General features: G+C 46.2%; 1 protein-coding gene across 1 annotated transcript in view; it reads left to right on the top strand.

The window, feature by feature from the left end:
• Positions 1 to 18,005, top strand: part of RYK (receptor like tyrosine kinase) — a 55,733-nt gene that overhangs the window by 36,232 nt on the left and 1,496 nt on the right. The window contains exons 10-14 of the mRNA XM_048314553.1: positions 9,368 to 9,437; positions 10,886 to 11,018; positions 11,796 to 11,905; positions 13,839 to 13,998; positions 17,436 to 17,572. Coding sequence (XP_048170510.1) covers positions 9,368 to 9,437; positions 10,886 to 11,018; positions 11,796 to 11,905; positions 13,839 to 13,998; positions 17,436 to 17,572 — 610 coding nt within the window. The remainder of the gene's footprint in view (positions 1 to 9,367; positions 9,438 to 10,885; positions 11,019 to 11,795; positions 11,906 to 13,838; positions 13,999 to 17,435; positions 17,573 to 18,005) is intronic.

Consider the following 18,005-nt stretch of genomic DNA (forward strand, 5'->3'; position numbering starts at 1 on the left):
TTCTTAATGGAGTCAGTAAGACGTGAAAACCGAGAGAGCCTGGACCTGCCTGGGAGGTGGAAGAGCCCATCCAGGGAGTTCCCAGGAATATGCTGTATTCCCTCTTGTCTCAAGCTGGGGTAGAACTGTTAGGTCAGACTCTCAAAGGGCAAGTTTGAGCCTGATTAAGCAGTATCAGTGCAGGGGGTGAACAGGTTGGGGTGTGCTTGTTCAGCATGATCTGACTGGTTTCTCCTCCGCCACAGAATTTGGGGTCTTTCGTTTGAACGCTTCATGAAGTTATTGAAGTACTTTTGAAGTGATTTGGTGATTACTTGTTCTGTAGCTCATAAATTGATGGGATGTAAAAGTTGGAGATGCTTCTCTTGAAGTCTCAACACCACATCTCTTATAAAGGCAGGCTGAAGGAGGATTCATCCCTGGGTTTCACTCCACATCCTTGAAAGAGTTTTTTCTTTCATGGAACTTTAGTTCACTCCAGGGAGAAAGTTGTAACATGCCCGTGGCAGTGATAAAGTTTCTACGTGCAGGTTCATGAAATACATGAGTTTATAAAGTTTTTTTCATGCTATATCATCTGTGTCTGGGTGCCTGAGCCTTCTGATATGTGCAGTGCCTTGTGCCAAGGAGGAGAGCTTAAAAGGAAAATGGATCTCTCTCGGCTTTCTTGAAGCTCTGATGACTTCGGACTACAAAGATCCCAAGCCCTGGGGAAAAGGTGTGACTTGTTCAGCCTGTCCCTACATCCTTCATGTTGGCCATACAGTTGTTGTGTTGTCTTTGCACTTTACACTTCCACTGTGTTCATTTGCTAGGCAAGGTGCTCAGAGTCATAATTACTTTCACACTTAGACATTTCAATGGAAAATCCACTTTCGTTCTGTCTTCAGACACTGATGAAGACTGAGGATGTGTGTCATTGCTAGAAGGAACCAAGGATTTGTTATCTAGAATATTTGGGATTCTGGAATCTTTGGATCAACACAACCTTAATAAGTTTTTTTGGAAAGATGAGAGACTTAACTGGCATTTGCTTTCTTTGTTGTTTTTTTTTTTTGTTTTACAGAAAAACTGTGTTATGAGGGTGAAATGCTTCACTTTCCAATCTGAGGTTTCCAATCTCTCTCAGTGTTGGAAGTGTCTCTGATGGCATGTTTCTCCAAGCTGGCATTGCATCTCTTGCCAGTGTCTAACAGATCCCTTCTGCCTTTCTTGGGAATTATTTACATCATCTGATGTCAGAGGAGGAAAAAACCGCACAGGTTTCACCTTTGATTTAAAGAACACATTGTTTAATGGTGCTTTTCCTGTGAAGTAGAAAATTCTTAGCAAAACAAATGGAATTGTGTTATTCCAGGAACATACGAAGTGAGGGTGAGCTGTGCAGAGCCCTGACTCATTTAGGATGTTCTGGCCAAGGTACACTTTTGGTAAAAACAACCCAGTGTGCTGTTCAAGATAACCCGGCTGCTCCCATTTCATGTTCTAACCACTTAACATTTTTCTGATGTACAAGGAAGGAGTGTTTGGAAACAAACAACCCATGGAAAGCACTGGAAACAAAGTTGGTGTGTGACCAAGGTCAGCTCTTTAAACTTCATTGTTCTACCAACTTGTAACAAAGCTTTGAGTTTTGTCATCTTAGGTCACTAAAAGACTTTCAGCATTCTGGGCTATCTCTGACATTTTACTCTTTAGATGTTTTTAATTTATTGCTGATCTAGTTAACAGGAGATGCCCCTGGATCCCTGGAAGTGTTCAGGCCAGGTTGGATGGGGCTTGGAGCATCATGGTCTAGTGGAAGGTGGCCCTGCCCATGGCAGGGGGTGGAGCAAGATGAGCTTTAAGGTCCCTTCCAACCCAAACCATTCAGTGATTGCAAGATTGGTGACCCTTTAGGACTTCATGCACTTGGGAAGTGTAGGAATAGAAATCCTGAGAATTCAGGCCGTGCCAAGGAGGAGGAAGCAATAGGAGCATTTAGGGGACTTAAACACCTCTGTGCTAATCAAGGTGAAGGTTTCTTGTTCACATTAAACATATACCAGAACTTGGAGCATCCACAGTTGTTCTGAATAGGTCATGTTTAACCTGATGGAATTTGCTATTCTGGGCAGTTCATTCTTAAAAGTACAGCCTTGTGAAAACAGTTCTAAGTTTAAGTTCATACCTTAAACATACGGTATTTGAATTAATTGTTCGAAGTATTTAACTTCCCAAAATCAGAGTGCGGGATCCTGTTTCAGAATAATATAGTTTATGCCAAAAAAAAATTAAAAATCAAGAGCTACTACTCATCTGAGCTAAATTCTTGAGTTTCTTTATAAATGAAGATACTTGAATTTAAAGAATTGGGATAGTTAGCAAATTTCTGAATTTCAGATTTCTGAAATTGCTGGATAAAAATGCACTCGATTTGTCATTTAATCCTAGTTCTTCAAGAAAATACCCTGAGACACATAAAGGAGTACAATATGCTTCAGAAAATACTGAGGGGGTGATTTCCAAAGGATTGTACTACATCATTTAAAGATTTGTTATTCCATGTGCTGAAAAATACTCACCTGCAGGACACTTTATTTACATACAGTTAAAATCCCTGCTTTTGTATATCAATTTTATCACCTGCTTCCCCTTGACCCTTGGGTCATGACATCAGTCATGTCTCTCTTTCCCACTTTCACTTTGCACTTAACACTTTCAGGTTCATTTTGAGTTAAATGGATTGTTGAACAAAGAGCCTTTTACTTCTTCCTCTTTGCTGCTGCTTCTTGGATTCTGGTGTTACTGTTACACAGGGAACTAAGACTATCCCCAAACCCTGCTTTTCTCAGCCCTTCTCTGTGGTTTAAAACTGCGTGTGCATTTGTAATGGAGGAAAACCAGAACAGCATTCCCTATTTTAGTAGTGTCATGTTGACTCACTCCCAGGATTTATGAAAATTCAGCTTGGATTTGTCAGTCTGAGCTGCCTTGCTTTGCAAAATAGACCCACGTGGTTGATATTTGATGCCTGGATACCAGGATTGGAAGAGAAATCCTGCTCTCTGGAGCTTTTAGCAGGACTAAGTGTGGTTTCCCGTGCTGTAACCTCCTGCTGCTGTGGTGTGGAGTGCATGTCTTACCTTTACAGGAGACTGGAATTCCGTAGGATGCAGGGCTGCCTTGGAAAGCAGGGGGATGTTGATGTGTGGAAGTGAGGACCTGAACACCTCCTGCAGCTCCGAGCTGCAAACAGGAGCACGGTGTCCTGTGCTCAGTCCGTGGCAGGAGGAAGCATTGGATGCTCCACTTGACCCTGTCTGACTCCCAGGGCCTCTGGAAATTTTAAAACTGAAATATTTTTTATATGTACTTTCCTTCCTGCCTATGAAAAAGTAGGTTGGATCATGACTTCTTGCATTCCTTTGATGCCTTTTCCTGGTCTTAAAATCAAGAGTCATACACGGTTAGAAGGGGAAAAGGGATTTTACCTTGGTATTTATTTTTAAGGATCCTTAGGTGCACACGTCCAGGTCATATGCATTGAGATGCACCCCGCTGAGTATGTGTGTTCCCCCCCCCCAACATTGGGTATAACATTATGGGTGTTACTAATTAGCAGATCTATCAAAGATTCCCCAAGGAGAGGCTCAAGTGAGCCCCCCTCCCCAAGGAACCTTCCCTGGATGGTTCTATCTTGGTTTACAGAAGGTGTTCTGGAGAGCACCTTGGGGTCTGGGGCACACTGATCCCTGGCTACGAAGCTTCTAAAATGTTGAGTCTCTCATCTTGACAAACAAGGCCAAGAATGTAGGGAAAAAGCACTGAGAATACAGAAGTTGTAAAAAGGTATAACAGGGGTATAAAAGAAAAGGCAAAAATCTTCATGGCATCACTTTAGCATCCTTCTGGTGAAGGAAGGTTGTGAAAGTTACCTGATAGGAGCATTAAAAATGTCCTGTGCAACAGATGTGAGCACGGGCGTTGAGTTTCTTCCAAAGACTCGTGTAGAGGGGTTAAAGCAATACTCAGGCATGCATTCTCTTTGAACTGGGGTGAAATTCTGCCTTGGGAGCAGTTCTGCCTAATTAATTACAATGCAGAAGCAGCAGTAATTAACAAGGATGTGTTGATACTGGGAGCATTTATCACCTGGAGCTGTTCTAGTCCTGCACTCTCAATTCCTGTGGCCACACTCAGTGACCAGTGTGCCTGCCTGTGTGCCTGTCACCCTTCAATAACTGGAGCTTGTGCACTTGGGTTATTTGGCAAAGCCCACAAGGCTGAAAAATAATAAGGGTAATAGAAGCTTGTGAAAACAGGCAGGTGTGTAGAAAATGGGCTGTGTAAGTGTTGTGATGTGGGGGAATATTACTTTGCAATATGAAGCAGGAAGAGGTTCACAGGGGAACAAGCCATTACAAATGGTCCAAAGATGAGAAAAGCTGCAGGTAAAACATCTTAAATATTGCTGTTGGAAACATTCATCAGAAGCCTTGGAGCTCCTGGCTGTAGCGTTTGCTGAGGTGCTTCTGACAGGAGTGCTGAGAGAATCTGCTGTTACTGCCTGTAGCAGGCTGTGAGAGGGTTCAAATGTGACTTAGTTCAATTTTGAAACCTGTGGTTACATGGATTTTCAGGTTCTTCTTTGTCTTCTGAAGAAACAGATTTCAGTGACCACTCTACAATCAGAAGTCTTTTAAACTGTAGTGCTGCCTGAGAGGGGGTTGTAGTGAAGTGGGTATCAGTCTGTTCTCCCAGGGAACAAGGGACAGAACAAGAAGAAATTGCCTCAAATTACCCCAGGGGAAGTTTAGGTTGGATATCAGGGAAAATTTCTTCCCAGAAAGGGCTGTCCAGCCCTGGCACAGCTGCCCAGGGCAGTGGTGGAGTCCCCATCCCTGGAGGATGTGGCACTTGGGGATGTGGGTTAGGAGTGGCTTTGGCAGCACTGGGGGAATGACTGGACTCGATCTTGGAGGGCTTTTTCAACCTAAAGGATTCTGTGATCCTACTTAAGCTGTGTTTTGCTATTTTGGGATTCTGGGAGGTCTGACTTACAAAGTGACTCATGAAAGCATCCAGCTACTCAGTTACCCTCTGCAATATCCAGGTAATTGCTGCTTTTCATCTCTGCTACGTCCTTTGGGGTGTGGAGTGACTTTTCCTAGCAAAGCAGAGCCTGGTGCCCTGCAGCTGATGAGTGCCTGGTCTCAGAGCAGGCAATTTCCTTCAATTTAACGTCATCACAGAACTTCCCTGAGATCTTTTCACCTGATGTTTCATGTGGTTGATGAGTGATGATGAACAAAGATTTTAAAATACATTTTTGCAGCTGGATTTTGAGAAGTTGGTAAAAATGGAATAGGTGTTTTTTCTCCCTTTGAACCAGGCAGGGCCCCAGCACATCCCAGCACAGAGGGATCAGCCTCTTCTATAAAATCAACAGTGCCAGGAGCCCCATTGTGCCTGGCTGCATGCAAATCCTGTGATATCAGGAGATAAACCTGCAGCTCTGTCAGAGCTTGGAATCCTGCCTTATTCTTGCTCTGGGCCTCAGGGCAGGCTTTCACAGCCAGGCTTTTGGGTAAAACCAGGGCTTGGAGAGCACCTTCCTCTCTGGAATGCATTTACATCCATCTCAGTCTTGGTTTTAAGCACCTTCTGAAAGTTGGACTTCTTTGGTCCTAATTGAACATCTGGAATATTACTGGGTGTTACATCTTCCTCTGAACTCACCTGAAGTTGCTGCTCTTTGGTTTCTCAGCTGCTGGTGCGTGATCACCTTATGGAAACCTGGCTGTTCCTCACGACCATCCAACTGCAACTCCATTCATGGCTGAGCACTGACATGTTCTTAATCACAAATAATGTAAATACCTCAATTTAGCTTTTTTCACGGCTTTGAGGAAGTCTTGCAACAAGCCCTTGTTGCCTCGCCCTGGAGCGCTCAACTTAAATTCAGGGCTGTTCCTGGTGCCCAAATTTAATAAATGGGAAACTGTGACCTCCTCAGTTGTGTCTCCAAGCAGCTGCTGTAATTTCAGAGGTTTCTGGCTCTGTGGGAGGCTTCCCCCCCCTCCCCTCTGTAGCTGCGTGTGTGGCTGTGCTCATATCCCACAGCTTCACAGATCTGGGGCAGACAAAAGGAGCCGGAAAAGCCCATGGGCATCCCGTGGGTTTGACAGGATCCTTCCCCTGTCTCCTTTGAGTGGCTGCACAAACAGCTCTGAGAAGAAAACGAAGTGTAACACTCAGGGATTGACACAGCTTGGGGAATTTGGGATTCTACGTTGGCCCAGGCAGGAAGATGAAATCAGTAGGATTCATCTCAGTATGTCCTTGGAACAATGTCTCACCGAGCTGGGATTGCTGTGGCACAGCAGTCACTGGCTAGGCTCTGGGACTCTGGTTCTCTTATCAAAGCTAGAAATGGTGGGTTTGCTGGATTGGTTTTAAGGGTTTTCAGTACAGGATGGTCAGATTCACCAGGCCCTCACAACAAAAATGTCAAATTTCCAGAATCACCTTTGTCCTGGTCTGTGAGGATCTGTGTGTGGGTTGCTCAAAAGTGGTTATAGTCTACTAAATGTGGCAGAGTTTGTTTAACTGAACTTTCTTCTTTGTGACTGATGAAAATGGCCTTTAAAGGAAGTCTGATTGCAGTGGGGACTGTTGCAGTAGCAGTATTTTTGTGTTGTTTCCCCCTTTTGACAAGAATCACTCCAAGAAGTGGTGATTAATATTGTGTTTTGAATTATATCTAGTACAAACCCACAATAATCAAATTGTGTGGTGATTCGAAATTGGCACTGGTCTCAACTGGGGGAAGATTAGCCTTGAACTGCTATTGTTTGCTCTGAGTCTGTTGAATTTGTTGGTGTTGGGTACGGTTTTTTCCATGCAGAAAACAAGGAAATAATATTGATAAGCAAACACAATGTGGATGGTGGGACTGTTTCACAAGATAAGATTTCAGTTTCCTTATATACTCGCCTGGGAGTCAATCGTCCTTTTGGGTGCTCAACCGCTGTAACGTGGAGAGAAAACAACAGAACGTCACAGTGACCTGCTGGAAACTTCCTTGAGTGCTGGAAAGGGAAAGGCATCGGCCGAAGAGCTACCATGAGGAGATGAATGAATGGGTGCATTGTCCAAACCAGTCTGACTCGTTCTGTAGATTTTAAATCCACTCTTAAACAATCTCTGATTGAAAGCTTCAGATCATTGCTTGGTGGCTCTTATAATTCAAAGCAAACCAGTTCAGCAAGGGCCAGAGGGTGTGTGAGGAGTTAATCAGCTTAAACTCACACCCAGGAATCTCTTTCCTCCCTTCATCATGTGCTGGGTGAAGAGGTTGAGGTCTTTGGGCCCTGTAATTAGTGCTTTTACACCTGAAGCTCTGTACAGGTAACCTGCTCCTCTGACTTACCAGAATCTGCTTTGCCACCTCCATTTTTAATGCTGGCTTGTAGAACTGCCTGATTCAGTCATTCAGGGCTGTGTAACTTCGTTTTAATGTAGGATCTTGGTTTTTCTTTCCTCTTTCCAAGCCTTTTGCATCTGTCTCATGTGTATCAAATTCATCAAGTGTCCAGCCCACAGGGGTAGGACCTTCTCTTTTTCATGCCTCTGTTGGAGTGCAGACCAGAGACTTCAGCTGGCCATGGCTTAAGTGTCTCCTGCACTGCAAGAACCTGTTCATACCATCCCCACATATGCACTTGTTATCAAACTGAGGGATATCTGGCTTTGTTGGTGTTGGAAAACCCCCCCCAAGGCCATCGAGTCCAACCATTCCCCCAGCACTGCCAAGGCCACCACTGACCCATGTCCCCGAGTGCCACATCCACACGGATTTAAATCCCTCCAGGGATGAGGACTCAACCACTGCCCCAGGCAGCCTGTTCCCATGTCTGACCATCCTTTCTGTCAAGAAATACTCCCCAATATCCAGCTTAAACCTCTCCTGGCCCAGCCTGAGGCCATTCCTTCCTGTCCTGTCCCTGTTCCCTGCGAGCAGAGCCCGACCCCCCCGGCTGCCCCCTCCTGTCAGGGACTTGTGCAGAGCCACAAGGTCCCTCCTGAGCCTCCTTTGCTCCAGGCTGAGCCCCTTTCCCAGCTCCCTCAGCCGCTCCTGGGGCTCCAGCCCCTTCCCAGCTCTGTTCCCTGCCCTGGACACGCTCCAGCCCTCAATGTCCTTGTAGTGATGAGCCCAAAACCACTGGTTGATGTATCCCATAATATACCGCAGCCATAATTGTCACTAATTTAGTGGCACCTCTGGGCTTCTCCAGAGTGCTCCCATCATTCTTCACTCAGCCAAAGTTGTTTTCTTTTGCAGGGCTCAGGCTCAGTTAGGAAAGGGTGTCAGGGCTGTACAGGGAGCAGGATCAGATCTTGAAGGAGGGAAAAGAGCAGAGGATTTCTTGCCTATTCTTCCTCCCAGGGCAGTAAAACCTTGGCTTGACTCATCCACAATGTAAATTCCCTCTAGTGCAGCAAGGAGAGCTCATTGGGCTGTGCTGGGCTCTCCTGTGCCAGCTCCCTGCCAGAACTAGTCCCAGCACGAGGGAGAAGAGGAAAATGCTCCCAGGTGTGAGGAGGGTGGGATTGGGAGAGCTCTCGTTGACATCTCCTTAAGCTTCCCTGGAGGTTCTTGCCACCAAAGGGGGCAAAACCCCCCAAATACACAAATGGTGGTGGGGAAGGGGTTCCAGGCACCACTTGTGCTTCTGCCCTGTGGATGCTCTGGTTGCTGTGGGTCACTGGAGTTATCACAGGTGCCTGAGTTTTAGCTGGCAGCAGTGAGTTTTATTTATTTATTCATTTTCAAAGGTGGGGAAGAGAACAGCAAACAGTTCTAAGGTTACCAAGAGTCAAGTGTGTCAAGCAGAGAGCATGGAGATAAGTACATCTAGACATAAACAGCCTCCAGCCATGGGGCAGTAAACAACTGTACCTGCAGTGGTAACTCAGCAGCAAAGCAGTGTCCTCGGAGCACATCCGTGGTGGGGAAGCACTTGGCACATCCCACTGCTTCCATGGGCACCAGTCCCGTGCAGGATGGGGATGGGACCACACTGCCCAGTGCAGCTGGCTTGTGCCTGCCCAGAAGCTGTCAGAAAGTGCAGAGCTACACCCTGCCAGCACCTGGAATGTGCTTGATTTCCTTTCTGGGCTTCACCCCACTCCTTTCAGCAAAAATGAGCCTCAGAACTTGGCCTTGAACTTCGGGGCTTTTTGTAAGTGCCATTTTAAAAAAGGAGGCAAACAAGTTCTGTTCGTGCTCAAATGACCTCAAGTGACTTGCAAATCTGGACCGAATTTTAATTAATGTGTTGATTTGTTTCCAAAGTTTATCTGTGGTTCCTCTCTCCCTCAGATCAAGCCTCGGAGGTGCAGGTGACAATGATGCTGACGGAAAGCTGTAAACTCAGAGGGCTTCACCACAGGTAGGGCAGGCAGGGCTGGTGGCAAATCCATGTCCCTGTGAGGTGGAAGTACCTGGGCTAAAGCTCCCTGGGAAGAGGGAGCTGTTTGTTGGGAATTCAGCAACACTTCTGTAGAATCACGGAATGCCAGGGTGGTTTGGGTGGGAAGGGACCTTAAAGCCCATTTCTGCCATGGGCAGGGACACCTTCCACCAGACCAGCGTGCTCCAAGCCCCGTCCAACCTGGCCTTGGGACACTTCCAGGGATGGGGCAGCTCTGGACAACCTGTGCCAGGGCCTCACCACCCCTCCATGGAAGAATTCCTTCCCAAGATCCCATCCATCCCTACCCTCTGGCAGTGGGAAGCCATTCCCTGTGTCCTGTCCCTCCATGCCTTGTCCCAAGTCCTTCTCCAGCTCTCCTGGAGCCCCTTTAGGCCCTGGAAGGGACTCTGAGGTCTCCCTGGATCCTTCTCTTCTCCAGGCTGAGCATTCCCAGCTCTCCCAGCCTTATATAGTAAAGGCCTTGCCTAAAATACAGGAGTAGCAGGTTCTTGGTGAAACATACTTAAAATAGAAACCAAATGAACCTGCCCCGCTCTCATCATTCCAAATGAGCTCTTGTCCTCCCTTTTATAAGGCAAACTCTTTAAAAAAATTCCAAAAAGCTTTTCTCCCCTACCCTGCCTTTAAAGCTGGGACCTTCATGGGTCTCTAGAGCTCATGGATGTGACACCTGGCTGTGAGAAATCTTCAGGAAAGAGCAAGAAAATTCAAAAGTCAAAATTAAAAACAATTGTAAGTCATTGGTGACTTTTACTAATGGTTTCCAATGGAAAATACAGGTATTTTAAAAAGTGATTAATGGAAATTGAAACTGTATCCAGTTTGGTTTGAGTTTCTATGAATTTGCATATTGATATATATATATAATAATATATTCCTTCTGAGGAAGATGGGCAGAGTCACTGCAGCGTGGGGGTTACCTGAGCCACAAAAGGCTTGGAAAGGACCTTTAAAGTGGCTGGTTCAGAACTCAGATGTTCTGTTCTGTCACTTTGCAGTGAATCAAACATGATGTCGTGACTTTTTTTTTATTAAACTGCTGTAACGGAATTATATGTTTTATATCTGTAGTTGATTTAGAATGCTACACTTAGCAGTTCAGGATATAGCACTTCTGAGTACAAATGGTAACCTGTATTCACAACAGTTTATGTCAGCCCTCTTGGACCAAGTGAAAACATTTGGAGGGTTCTTCCTAACAGGAAAGTAGTCAAATATTTTGTTTATTAAAAGAAGTAATGTCTAGGGCTTCAATTACTCGGACACGTTGTGCTCTGCGTCTCCTAATACAAGATTCAATGCTTTTCTTCCATGCTGAATTAATTTTGTTACCACGTTTAGGAATCAAAAGTATTTTTATCAAATTCCAGTTCCATAAGGTTAGGAATTTCTCTGTCTTCCAGGAATCTGCTGCCTATCACTCATGTCTGTATAGAGGAGGGAGAGAAACCAATGGTGCTGCTGCCCTACATGAACTGGGGGAACCTTAAACTCTTCCTGCGACAGTGCAAGTTGGTGGAAGCCAACAATCCTCAGGTACCCTCAGGCATGGGGGACTTTGTGCCCATTAAGTCTCCAGTTGGTCTGGCACCTGAGTTTGTGCCACCAGAGGAATGGTTGTGGCACTCTCCTGTTTGGTGTGACAGCAGGAGAACTGCAGAGGTGGCTCCCCAGCAAGTGTTTGCCTTGATTCCCACCAGGAAAACATTCCTGGCAGTTTATCCTGGGTGTTCAGAGGGCAGGAAGCTGAGTCACATCTCATTAGGGTAGGAGCTCAATCAATGCATCCTAAAATAATATCAACAAATAGAGAAAATCATGGATTAAGTTAGGGGAAATTGTGTATGGAGAAATTTCAGATTTACTGATACTACTTTTGGTATCCCAAGCTATAAATGCGTGGAAGATTTTAATTACGATGGGACAGTGAAGTTGCAAAAGGAGCTGCAGGAACAGCCTTTGACACTAGTTTTGGAGAGCAAAAAGGATTTTGACTGGAAGTAAGCTGGTTTCCAGGGAAACAAAGTGAAAAAGGTGTGGGAAGAGGGGTAAAATGGACCATTTTTGTCTATGTCCACCTCTAATCAAAGGAAAAGTAGATACAAAGAGTGAGGCAGTTGCAAGATGGGAGTATTTTCCCTTGGCACATCAAAAAAAGAAGTTAAAAGTGAGGCACCTCCATGAGTGTCAGTAGGTGGTCGTGTCTGTGAGGACTACAAGGGGAGGGGAGGGGGCACTGGGATCCAGCAAACCCAGTAACCCTGCAGGTGCTGGGCTGAAGGGGCTGATGGTTGCTGCTCTGGGCTCTTGCAGGCCATCTCCCAGCAGGATCTTGTACATATGGCCATCCAGATCGCCTGTGGGATGAGCTACCTGGCCAGACGGGAGGTCATCCACAAAGACCTGGCTGCCAGGAACTGCGTGTGAGTACTGTCCCCTCAGCAGCTGCAGCTCCCTGCAGTCAGCCTGAGCTGCTCTTCAGAAGGCAGGTTCTGGGTCACTGGTTTGGTCCGTGAAATTGTTTTCCTCCAAGCCAAGGAGAAGCAGGAAGAGTGGTTTTAAAGGACACAGAACATCCTCTCTGTAAATGCTTCAGCTGGGTTTGTCTATCACTTTTTCAAAGGCTTGGAAAGAATTAACGCTTCCCTTCAACTTTAATAAATCTTGGAATATCTTTGACAGTTTATCAATGGATAGATTTTTGTTTGAAGTTGGTTTTCTTCATTTTTTTCCCTTAAAAACTGAGTTAAAGACTTTGTTCCTTGGTAGATTTCTTAGTTGCCAAATGATGGATAGATGCAAATGTGCTCTGGAATGGCAGGAATGCCAGAGTGGGGTTTGAGACCATCTTCAGGCTGGACTATACCCCAAAATGCAGAGATGGAGGTGTTTGGTGGCCTTCTAGAAACCCAGTCACTCAGTGACCACCATCTCTGCTCACTCTCCATCTGCTCTTGTGCCATGTAAGGGTGTTCAGGATGAGAGATTCTGTTCCTCATTTCTGCTGCCTTTCCTCACTGGTGAGCACACTGAGGAGGAAGTGGGACCACAGGAGACAGAGATCACAAACATCAGGGACATCACCTGGAGCTTGATGTTTGGAAAGAGCAAGAGCTGCCAGTAGCCAGGGTCCCCTGAAGGACTTCGTTCCACCTGCCCCTCCTTGTTCCCCAGGTTTGCTCTGGGTGGTGAAAGGCTGGGAAGTGCATCAGACCCGTGTCCTAATTTTGGGAAGGGAGCCAGGATTCCAGTGATCTTGGCAGGTTTAAGGGAGGAAATGCTTTTGGTCTCATGTCCCTTTGACACAGTTGGGTCTAATTACAGTGGACATGAGGATTACACAAGTCAGGGCTCTCTAATCGCTGGGGAACTTCCCTTTGGATTGCATTTGTTTTCAGATGGGTCTTCTAGGAAATTCCCTGAACAATGACTAGATCCTGGTCTGTAAATTTTGAGGATAACAAACTGGCCTGAAAGTACATAGAGATAAGATAAATAAAAAGGTATCTGAGATAGTAAAGAGGGAACCACACAGATTGAGCATTTATATTTCATTTTTCTCATCAAAATAAATAAATAATTGGCAAGATGAGAAGACAACAAAAACCATTTTGTTACAATGCCCCCAACCCAATGTTCCTTCTGTATTTTTGCCCTACAATGCTGAAGCCAACATCTTTGCCATATTCTGACATCATCTGTTCATGAGAACACTGAACTTTATTACACACAGTTTTAAGTTCAAATAGTTTGAATCACACCCCAGAGGGGGCAAATTCTCTGAGCTATCTCAAGTCATCTTTTCTTCATTAAAATAAGTTTCCCTTAGTACCCTGTTTCTGACAAGCATCAATATCTCTTGTGGAGGGAATAAACAGTTTTTCACCAGATGGCTTGATTGGAGACAAGCTTTTGGACCACAAAGAGAACTGGTTGCTTAAAGAGGTTACTGGCTCTTGCTTTGCTTAGATCTTTGCCTCATTATTGCCACAGAAGTACTAGAGCTAAAAGGTGTTTAATTGCTCTGATAGGGCATCTCCCAAGGAGCAGGAGTAACTTGAGGCAGTTACTTGTTTGCTTTAACGGTATTTTTTTGCACTTGTAAATGTTTGGTTTTATTTAATCAAGCCTGCTGATTTCTTTAGTGCTTATCAGTTGGCACAGAATAAATAGGTGCTGTGATAATATTTGCTAATCACAGAGTAAGTGTGTCTTGATGCAGGAGAGTGCCAGTGCTTGAGATGTGGATTAGCACTCCCCAGTTAGATCCTGAGTCTGCAATTTAGGGCTGAGCTGAACTGTTTGCTGTGAAGCTGTGCTGCTGGCTTGGCTGAACGTGCTGTTCTCTGTGCCCAGCATTGACGATGCACTGCAGGTGAAGATCACGGACAACGCGCTGTCCCGGGACCTGTTCCCCATGGACTACCACTGCCTGGGGGACAACGAGAACAGACCAGTCCGCTGGATGGCTCTGGAAAGCCTGGTCAACAATGAATTTTCCAGTGCTAGTGATGTGGTGAGGTTTTTTTCCCCGCCTCTTATATTTTGAAAATGTGTTTTGTTGACATTTTTCTCTTTTATCAGCTGTTGGAGAATCACTGAATCCCAGAATGGCTTGGGTTGGGAGGGACCTTAAAGCCCATCCAGTTCCACCCCCTGCCATGGGCAGGGACACCTTCCACTAGCCCAGGTTGCTCCAAGCCCTGTCCAGCCTGGCCTGGAACACTTCCAGGCATGGATCAGCCCCAGCTTCTCTGGGCACCCTGTGCCAGGGCCTCACCACTCTCCCAAGGAAGAAATTCTTCCCAAAATCCCATCTGATGCTGCCCTCTGGCCATTCCCCAGTGCCCTGTCCTTCCATGCCTTCTCCATAGTCCCTCTGCAGCTCTCCTGGAGCCCCTTTAGGCACTGGAAGGTGCTATGATGTCTCCCTGGAGCCTTCTCTTCTTTGGGTGAACCCCCCCAGCCCTCCCAGCCTGGCTCCAGCGCAGAGGGACTCCAGCCCTTGGAGGATCTCTGTGGCCTCCTCTGGACTCACTGCAGCAGCTCCACATCCTTGTGATGTTGGGGACCCCAGAGCTTGAGGCAGGGGATCATGGCACTGGATAGATAACAGTGGCCTGTTCAGAGCAGCATCTCTGCACCCACTCCTGCATCAGCTGCTCATGGCAGATGGCTCAGGGCTCAGTCAGGCCTTTTGTGCACACCCACATTGCCCCTTGCTCCCTGTTCCCTTGGCAGGAAACACAATCAAGTTCAGGGAGCTGTACTGGAACTAGTCTGCTTTTCATAGAATATTTCAAGTTGCAAGGGACCCACCGGGATCATCAATCCATCTCCTGGCCCTGCACAGACACCCCAACAATCCCACCCCGTCCCTGGAGCATTGTCCCAGTGCTCCTGGAGCTCTGGCAGCCTCGGGGCCGTGCCCATTCCCTGAGGAGCCTGGGCAGTGCCCAGCACCCTCTGGAAGTCAAGATGGACATCCGTTGTTCCCCCTGTGCTCTGTCTGCTCAGCAAAGATCTGGTCAGGCACAGCTTCCCTTCATGAATCCACACTGGCTCTTCCCAGATGTCTCTGTGCTTCCTACTCATGGGAGCGAGTTCCAGGATAACAGGAGCTCCCTAACAGTAGCAGGAGCTGATGTTTGACTATGTGGCCCATAGTTCCCTGGATCCCAGCTCTTCCAGAGGATGCCTTTATTCCAGTGACCAGGAACCTCCCCTGGTGGGAGGTGACCTTTCAAAGATAAGAGCACTGTTGCAGTGACCTCAGCCTGCTCCCTCGGTGTCCTTGGATGTCTCCCATCCAGGATGGTGGTCAGGTGCCAGTTTGGGAAATTTTAGAGAAGTTTTGGTTGTTTTTTTTTTCCTCCTTGGTCTCTGTACTAGTGCTGCAGCCACATAAACAACAAGGAAAAGAAGGAAGGAAGGGAAGGTTCCAGCTCTGCTCCATGTGTATTCATTGGAAAACACGTGGGGGTTTGTGTTACACCAAACTTTAAGACAGAAAAGGAAATGGAGGTTGCCTGTAAAAGCATGTTTTTAGAGTGCTAAATGAACTCAATTAAATGGTGGGGTTTTTTTATTTCTACTTTTTTTTTTTTTAATCTGGAACATGAAAGCATTTGCTGTTTGTGAGGACTGGGAAATCAAAGCTTATGTAACAGTGGCAGTGAGATGTGGAATTTTATTAGGATGAGTAAATCTCAGTAATGTAACCATTTTTGAAAACTCCAATGCAATTCAGCATCTCTTCCAGCCCATTTTAACCCAGAAGTCCTTTTTTCATTGCACAGGGATAAATGCCACCCACCTTTTAACACACAGTTCTAACTGCAGACACGTGACCATCTGAGTTTCGTAGAGTTCAAAAGTGGACAGTTTTTCTGGGTGTAGAAAACACCATCTGCCCTAAGTATCAGCTTTGCATCTACCTGGACTCTTTTCACAAAAAGCTGATGTCAGATGTTTTTGTGGATTTGGTAGGAACAAACCCATTCCATGTAACAGGGAACGGGTGATGAAGTATGGTACAAACAGTGTCTGCGTCTGCAGAGATGCCATGGGACGTGTTCCAGGCTTGCTTTTTGGATGACTTTCCTTCAAATGTGTTCGCTGGCTTGAAACTTTCCCAATAATGTGTTGCTCCCCTGCCAGCAGCTCTATCAGTCAGCCAGAGTGTAGGAAAACAAACCACGATTCCTGCTGAATCTTAATTCCGTGGTTTTCCTGCTGTTGGACATGAAGCTCTGCATTTCTTCGTGCTATTTTTATGCAGCTACCTATGGAGTTAGAACAGCTGTATTCCCAGAGTGGTTTTGCTTGAATCACTCTTTATCTCATCTTCATGACCACCCCTTGTCCCTCACCACTCTTCTCCACCGCGGGTAAAAAGGGGCTTTATATCCTTCTGTGGCTGTTTGGAGCGTGGCCACATCTGCACCCCTGCCCTTCTCTGCCCTTCCCACCTGAAAACATTCCTTCCCTAAGGCTTTGCTCAAGTGGTGGGATTTCTCTTGATTAAAACAAGAATCGTGTGAGCCTTGCAGGATTCTGCCCCTTTTTAATAAACGATGATGTGTAACTTGAGCAGTGAGTCACAAGCATGCAGTGTCAGCCCCATTTCTGTTTGCTCTCCCGGGTCTCTGGATACCAGATAATAAATCATTTTCCTTGTACTCAGCTTATGCGTGCATTAATTGATGGATTTTTCATCACTTTGAGCTCCTTCTGGCAAGGATTGTCGGCTGAATGTGTTGAATGCTGATCCAGCTGTCAGGTTTGCTGAGATGAAATCTCTTTTTTTCCCTGAGTCCTGTTCCTGAGCATACTCTCCAAATACACAGATGATTCGGAATCAAAAAATTAAAATTTTATTCAGTCTGCTCTTCTGAGCCTTTGAATTTCACAGACTTCTTTGAGGCATTTTGAGACATTTTGGAGAAGTAAAATGTAAAACAGTAGATAGCAGTTTTATACTAGACAATGGTGCAGTGTTCAGTTTTGTTTAGATTTAGGTGTTCTGTAATGTCTTGTTAAAAAACACATGATTTTTAGCACTGAAATCTTAGTGCACTAAGATTTTAAGTTTAGTTCAACTTCTTAGAATCACAGGTTGGTTTGGGTTGGAAGAGACCTTAAGACCATCTGGATCCTACCCCCTGCCATGGACAGGGACACCTTCCACTAGCCCAGGATGCTCCAAGCCCCATCCAGCCTGGCCTTGGATACTTCCAGGGATTGGGCAGCCACAGCTTCTCTGGGCAATTTAACGCCAGTTCTGTGATTCTTAATTAGCCTAATTCGAGACACATTGAATTTGGTTATATAGAGCATTTCTGTAAAGCTTTCTTACTGTGTGTAATCTTCCTTACAGCTGATTTGTGCCCTGCCTGGAGGAGCTCTGGGGGTTCAGCATGTTTCCTTAATGCCTGCCCTGTTCCTTTGCAGTGGGCCTTCGGGGTGACGCTGTGGGAGCTGATGACCCTGGGACAGACCCCGTACGTGGACATCGACCCCTTCGAGATGGCAGCTTATTTAAAGGATGGCTATCGAATAGCTCAACCCATCAACTGCCCTGATGAACTGTGAGTGCCTCTGCTGGGGAAGGACAAAGGGGCTGCTTTGTGTTTGGTGTGTTAAGCCAGGCTGGCCGAAGAGAGAGCTGGGCTTGCCTTTCCCTGCCTGTTTGTTCTGCCTGTCAGACAAACCCTGCGGTAAACATTCCTCATGGAGCACTGCCTCCAGCTCTGGGGATGTGGAACTGATGGAGCGAGTCCAGAGGAGGCCATGGAGATACTCTGACAGCTGGAGCCCCTCTGCTCTGGAGACAGTCTGGGAATGTTCAGCCTGGACCAGAGGAGGCTCCAGGGAGACCTTAGAGCCCCTTCCAGTGCCTAAACAGGCTCCAAGAGAGCTGGGAAGGGACTTGGGACAAGGGATGGAGTGACAGGACAAGAGGGAACAGCTTCCCACTGCCAGAGGGCAATGTTAGATGGGATATTGGGAAGGAATTCCTGC

The sequence above is a fragment of the Corvus hawaiiensis genome, chromosome 10 (genome assembly GCF_020740725.1).
Source record: "Corvus hawaiiensis isolate bCorHaw1 chromosome 10, bCorHaw1.pri.cur, whole genome shotgun sequence".
NCBI classification, from domain to species: Eukaryota; Metazoa; Chordata; class Aves; order Passeriformes; family Corvidae; genus Corvus; species Corvus hawaiiensis.